General features: G+C 42.5%; 2 protein-coding genes across 2 annotated transcripts in view; one reads left to right on the forward strand and one right to left on the reverse strand.

Moving 5' to 3' along the window:
- Positions 1 to 5,312, reverse strand: part of Rbm7 (RNA binding motif protein 7) — a 13,678-nt gene extending 8,366 nt beyond the window's left edge. The window contains exons 1-5 of the mRNA XM_031345689.1: positions 5,124 to 5,312; positions 3,975 to 4,137; positions 3,364 to 3,451; positions 968 to 1,058; positions 6 to 99 (exon numbers count right to left, since the gene is read on the reverse strand). Coding sequence (XP_031201549.1) covers positions 6 to 99; positions 968 to 1,058; positions 3,364 to 3,451; positions 3,975 to 4,137; positions 5,124 to 5,219 — 532 coding nt within the window. The 5' untranslated portion in view covers positions 5,220 to 5,312. The remainder of the gene's footprint in view (positions 1 to 5; positions 100 to 967; positions 1,059 to 3,363; positions 3,452 to 3,974; positions 4,138 to 5,123) is intronic.
- On the forward strand, positions 5,268 to 5,941 carry CUNH11orf71 (chromosome unknown C11orf71 homolog). The gene has a single exon (XM_031344727.1). It carries the CDS (start codon positions 5,537 to 5,539, stop codon positions 5,888 to 5,890), a length of 354 nt encoding a protein of 117 aa, XP_031200587.1. The 5' UTR covers positions 5,268 to 5,536; the 3' UTR covers positions 5,891 to 5,941.
- Positions 5,942 to 6,945: the final 1,004 nt, after the last annotated feature.

Consider the following 6,945-nt stretch of genomic DNA (forward strand, 5'->3'; position numbering starts at 1 on the left):
ATGACCATGTGGTTGAGCTGATGATGAAAATCCCAGCTGATCTGCATGTGGAGAACCAAATTTCCCAGCATATGACATCTGTCTGTAAACACTGTTCATCTGAGGGGGAAAAAAAAAGAAATATTAACTCTAAGTACTTCTTGATTGCAAAGCCAATATATACACATTTAGTTAGTCAATGATATATAGAATAAAAGAAAACCCAAATCACCCTTGCCAGCATGCATCCATGCTGAATGTGATTAAATGTGGCACATACCACAGTGTTGTCCACCTTAGAGTGTCTACTCACAGATACTTAGACTTAAACACTGCTTTCTTCCAAGAATACAATTAAAGATATTACTGGAAATGACTATCCTATGAATCACTGTAACACACAAAGAACTAGACCTTCACTAGCATTAGGAAAAGCTCTGTGAAGATAGCATATGATCTCTGAGTGCTAAGATAATGTCTTTAACAAAAAGAACCTACTTCAAGGGAGAAGTATATAGTAGAATATAGACTGGGTTCTGAGAAAAGTAACAGCAAGAGAAATAGCTTGTTCATCTTAGAAGCTGCTACAGGTTGATAAAAGCTGAGGCAAACATAAGCAGATCTCTGTGAGTTTAAGGGGAGCCTGGTCTATACAGAGCTGCAGGATAGCCAGAGCTACATAATGAAACCCTGCCTCGAAAAAGGTAAGAAAAATGATAGCTGAATTAGGTTTTAGGCTAGGTCTTATGATACTACAAAAACCACTTCAAGGAAGTTGGTCTAGAAGATGCATGTTAAATTACTAAAACTATAACCATCACACTAGTCTAAATATTCAACAAAGTATTAAGAATTTTTAAAAAGTTAATTCACACCTAGAGAATGAAACTGACTGAAAAGTAAAATGTTATTTGATACAATAGGAGCCCTTTAACTCAGTAGGACTTTGTCTTAGCAACTAAACTTGGGGCAGGGGAGACCTGCCTACCACTGCTTGCCGCTGATAATCTTCTGGAGAAGAAAAGGACCTCTGGACCATCTGTGCTGGCGGAGTCACGTTACCCACTGTCCTTTCATAGCTGCAAAGACAAACCAAGAATGCTCATGATCCAGCAAACACCACCAGCCAGCTGCTTCTCACTGGTGAAAATGACTAGGATAAGTACAGCTTCTATATGATACATGACAGGGAGAGCTGGAGGAAAGGCAAGACATTCAATTTAAGTTGGCTGATCAGGGACAGTCTTTCTGAAAAGGAGCTATTTAAAGTAAAAAGTAAAGACTGATTACCTGGAGGCAAAGAGCCCCAACTGTGGGAAAGTCTAGTGCAGGGTAAGCAAACTAGGAACCTACAAACCAAACAGAGCTCCATAACATGACATTTTCTGGGAAGAAAACACAGCTTTCCTCTTACCACTACAAGGGCAGATACAAAGACAACATGATCAGCACACACCTAAAGCATTTATTTGACCTTATAGAGAAAAGATGCATTGGACCTCAAGCTAATTAGTACAATCATTCAGACTGAGATTTTATTACCTAGCTATAAACAGAGGAAAGAAACTATAAATTTTCCTTTTTGAAACTGGAGCAATTAAGTAGGTATTTCTGAGTCATTAAAGTGTAAAGGTCTGGACAAATAACCATTTATTTCATTGTCTTGGTGTTGATTAGACTATTCGAAGGTAAGAAAAATAAGGGTTCTCCTTTAGTCTCTGTGGGGAGGAGTGTCTCAGAGCAGATTATATGTCCAGATGCTAACAAGGGCAAAAAGTACAATTTACTTTATGCCAGTGTATTAAAATGATCTGCTCTAGCCTATGATTAAAGCTAAAAGTGTAGCTAGCACACCACCCCAGCCCTCCCAAGAAACTCTAAGGGAAAGGAAATCTTTGTTTCATTTAGGATCCTTTGACTATGCTATGTGAATGACTGAGGACACCTTTGCATTTCAATTCAGTGTTACGTGTTTAAACACCACTAATTAATTTCAGCTGGCTTTTTCAAACTACTGCTTTTGATAATTCCTCTTTCCAAGAGCTCCTTTACAGCAGCCTTCTAATTCTCTCCAGCCTTGGCAATGCCTTCATCCAAACCAGCCTTGATCCAACAGCCCCACAAGGTTACTGCCTATAGTTCTTACTGAACTTTCACTATTGTCCCCTCTAATGCATCCTTATTCTTCCCCACTGTCACCACGTAACTCTAAACCTGGAACTTCTTATCTTACTTAATGCTTTCCTCCTCTTTAGGACAAACCTTGATTGTAGCCCTAGCCGCTGACACAGCCTTTGTGCACTTCCTCAAACTCCCCCACTGCCCTCACTGTACTGGCTTCTTTCAGCTCTTCATCCATCTGCATCCTCTCTTGCTGTTAAAATTCTTTCAAAGTACTTTCTATTCCCCTTCTGGAGAACTCATTATAGTAATTAAACAAGTAGTCACAAGGTGTGTGTCTACATCTAGATTTGAAGCTCCACTTGGCAGCATATCATACTGGGGCTTGATCACACCATGTAGCTTTGTCTCCACACACTACCTACAAGCGGTTCAAATTTGGGCAAGTTAACCTCAATTCCACACTTTCTGCACCAAAAAGTAGAGGTAAGTAAATCCTACTTTTTACAGTTGCTTCAAAGAGTAATTGAGATCATACGTGGAAAAGGATCTGATGAGATAATCAATACATGACAGGTATGTGTTCAATTTTTCTTAAGTGAAAGCTACTTACGAATGGGCATATTATGGCTCTATGGAATTTATAAACAAAATCAAAAAAACTGTATGTATATATCAGCACCCAAAGAGAACAAATTCAGTTAGGTAAATATGGTATTATCTCTAATATTCAATAGCTACAGGGATTTCAGAGATCATTTTATTCATCTTTCTTTCCTTGCAAAGGACAGAACCAGAGAAATTAAACTAAAGACTCAATTGACAGAGGTAGATCTACACTCCAGTTCTATTAAGTCAGCCCAGTAGGCACTTGGTGATCTTAAAATGCAGGAAAGAAACAATTAATAGTGACAAAGTTACTATAGAGGTAATTGAAAACTTTAAAACTTTGAGGAGTAAGATACAGTATAGTACCATTGTGATAAAATAACATTTTTTCTTTCAAGTCCATCCATGTGCATGTGGGTAGGACATAACTATGCAAGTTACAAATGTGTATATATAAAAGTGTACTTGATTTAGTGCAAAAGAAACATATAATCTGTCTCTAGTCTGCTCAGAAAACAAGCGTTCCCTGAATTTGGCAGAGACAGCAGCCAAACAGCAGAGCCGTTATGAAGGAAGCTATTCACTGGTCCGGTCTCAGGTCTTTACCTCAGGAATTTTCTGATCAATGACTTTAATAGTGAATGAGAACAGTACCTGTTAGGAGATGTGGAGGTAGGGCTTAAATTTCCAACATGATGCTGGGGATATGACATACTGGCATCCTGAGAGGCGTGACTACTTCCTAAAATGAAGAATTTCAAAAATTCTAATTGAAAACCAAAAAGCCCAACAATAATTTGAAATGCTTCCTCCAATCTAAATTACTCCAAAAGAAATAAACAGCTTAAACGCAACACCAACTCCCACCAAACTAAACTCAAATTGTTATGGACTGCCTCACAGTTTCTTAAGTACATAATACCAGAAATGCAAAAGAAAGCATTTCAAACCTGATACTACTTAATGAAGAAACAAACAACCTGGCCATAGGAAATAGCAAAATTTAAAGTATTTTCATCATCATCAACTCCCTACTCCCTATCTTTAGAATATTAGTCTGGTATGGAGTTGACACCTAGAAATCCAGCACTTGGGAGGTATACCCCGAGGATCAAGAGTTCAAAGCCATATATGCCTTACACAGTGAGTCTGAAGCTAGCCCATAATACCTGAAACCCTGATTCAAAAAACAAACCAGAATAGTAAACTGAAAGCAAAAGAAACCAAAAACTCCCTCCCTGTTACCACAATATCTGAGCCATTACCTGATCTAAACTGAATTTTGATAGGCCTCCCAAAAAGTTTGATTCCATTGAGAAGATTCATGGCATAAGGAACAGACACTTCGTGTTTGAAATTCACGAATGCAAACTGTTTCAGTTTGCCATCTTTATCTTTTGGGATTTTCACCTTTATTACTGGCCCAGCCTGCAAAGAAAAATATTCAGAACTTAAACATGGCAATTTCAGGAAAACATTTAAATTTCAGAAATAAAGGAGAATGCAAGCCTGTCATGGTGGCACATGCCTGTATTGTCAGATGTCAAGAGATGCAGGCAGGAGGACCAGCTCAAAGTCAGCCTCGGAGTTCCAGGGCTACCAAGGCTACAGAGACTGTCTCTGTCTCAAATACTATAAAGAAGAGAACACAAGTTTTAAACAAAAGGTATATAATCAAGACCTCATCAAAAACAGAATGTCCAGGCAAGGGCTGGACATCTACTTCCCTTTTAGTAAAAATAATTCTAGTTCCGACTGAAACCGAGATTATCTGAGGAAAGTTTTTTTTTAACTACATTATTTACAATATTGACCAAAAATATAAAGTACAATATAAAATCTCCATCTCACATGACTGTGTGATGTCTTAACAAAGCAACCAACAGCTATCATTTTCCCACTGCATGGAAACACAAATATTTATTTACAAAGTGGATTTTCTTCGATTACCGAAGGCTGGGGTGGGGGTGGGACCCCTTCCGCACCTATTACTCAAACATAACCAGCTATTGAGTCATAAAGCAAGAAGGAACGGGACAGGTAGAATTATTCACACTTTTTAGATTCACATGCCAGTCCTGCTTTTCTACGTTATGTTTACGGAGTTTTAAAAAACACTTTAACGTCTGCAATTTCCCACGGAAGTTAAGCGGAAATAGACACGGACACTCAACTTGTGCGACAAAGCAAAGGCCAATTAACTCGAAAGGGAAGGCGAGGTACCCAGACAAAAAGGAAAGCCATACTGAGATTCCACCTCGGATCCCTGGACTTCACAGGGGTGGCGACGCAGATGTCCCCATCATCTGCGTCACTTTTGGCCCGAACGCCTTGGAATTCCGGCCTGGCGCGCTCCGCTCCTTGGCCGGGCCCGTGAAAGCCGCAGCCGCCCTAGGACCGCGCCCGCCCCTTACCTGGTGGAACAGCTCGAAGAGGAGCTCCTCTGTCACCTTCGTCTCCAGGTTACCCACGAACAGAGTGCGGTCGGCCTCTGCGGCCGCCGCCCCCATCGCCCAGCCGTTCCAGTCTCCGGCCTAGGCTGCCCGCTCGCGGCCGAACGACCCTACTGCGCACTCTCAGAAACACTCACGTCCTCTCGTTCAGACGTCACGACGTAAACGCCCGTCCTGCGCGAGCGCAGACGAGCCACGCATGCGCGCGGGGCAAGCGCCCGTTTCCGGCTGCTGCTCCTTCCGCCGTTACACGGAAAATGGCGCCTGGGGTTGGTAACGGCTGCGTCCGACTCGGGCTGGAGTGATCTGCAGCGCTGCCGAGGGCCCAGTTTGATCGACGTTCGTCTAGCAAACACTGCAGGCGGTGTTTGAAGATGGCCCAGAACTCGGTGTCGCTGTCCGCCGGCGATCAAGCCAACAGGATAGCCCACCGATCCTCCCAAGGAGATCTCAACCCTTCGGCCATGGCTTGGGCGATGGTCTCCGGAGATAGCTTCCTGGTTACTAGGCTTGATCCGAATCAGCCAGGACCTCGGCCACCAGCGCGACCCAGCGTTCGGACCGACAGACGTCGAGTGCCTGTCGGTGGCCGCAGCCGTAGCCGAAGCCGCCAAGGCAGATTCTCGCCTTACCCGATCCCAGGCGTCAAGCTCGACCTCTTAAGAAGTGTGCTGCAGCAGCGTCTGGTTGCTTTGGGACCTGCTCTCGCAGCCCGAATCTCAGCGTAGAACGAATGCCTCCCCTCACTTAGCTAGCAAACAAGGCCTTTCCAAAAATCATGTCTTGGTGTTACGGCAGTTTTATTTTTACTGACGTATTTTCACTGATGTGAGCGGTTAATACAGGCTATCAAAGAAAAGTATAGCCAGGCATAGTGACATACATTTTTTAATCTCAAGACTCGGGAAGCAGTGTTACATAGTTGAGGGGCTTAATATCCATCCATATGGGGCCAAGAAGAGGGCAGGAAGGGTTTCCTTAGGTAATCACAAAGCTTGGTGACTAGTTGTGAATGATATAGAGTCTTATGCCACGTATTAAGGATGGTCTTGAACTCATCTTCCTGCCTAGGCCTCCCAGGTGCTGGCATTTACAGGCGCTTGAGAGCCATACACCAGGCTTGAGTATCTCACTCAATGTGGAATCCAGCTGTATCTGAGTTCCACAGTCATCCCTGATTACTTTTTGTCACTGCCTCTTTACCCCGACTACCCTTGAATTCCTGTTGAGGACAAATGTCCTTTATCACATTGCTTTATCTTTATGCCTTTCCTCACCACCTAACTACAACCCCCTTCTGTTTTGTCTTGTTTTGTTTTATAAATATCTATAGACTCCCAATCTTTTAGGGTGGGGTGTCTCACTTTGTAGCTCTGGCTATCCTGAAGCTGACAGTCATGACTGCCTCTGCCTCCCAAGTGCTGGGACTAAAGGCGTGCTCCACCAGGCCTGGTCAGACTCCAATCTTAAACCAAAAGCAAGTACTCTCCAAGTTAAGCCAAATGTGCAGCATACTTTTCCAAAGACTTCAAATGAACATTTACATGTGCCATATCATTTAATCAACTCTAACTTCATTAGTGTGGGTCTACTGTCACAAAAATACGCTGGTGGGATCTAAGTCGAATCACTGTCACTTGTCATTTGTTTTCTGCTCACTGTGATCACTTGACATATTTACTCTTTTAATCTTAGACTGGTTTTATAAAACTACTGAAATGGTCTTGCTGTGTTGCCCAGGTTGGTCTAGAACTGGAAATCCTACCTAATTGTCCCCAGTGAT

The sequence above is a fragment of the Mastomys coucha genome, unplaced genomic scaffold, assembly GCF_008632895.1.
Source record: "Mastomys coucha isolate ucsf_1 unplaced genomic scaffold, UCSF_Mcou_1 pScaffold23, whole genome shotgun sequence".
Taxonomy (NCBI): Eukaryota; Metazoa; Chordata; class Mammalia; order Rodentia; family Muridae; genus Mastomys; species Mastomys coucha.

Excerpts from the sequence above, each read along its gene's own strand:
- CUNH11orf71 (XM_031344727.1), top strand. The coding sequence starts at position 5,537 with ATGGCCCAGAACTCGGTGTCGCTGTCCGCCGGCGATCAAGCCAACAGG.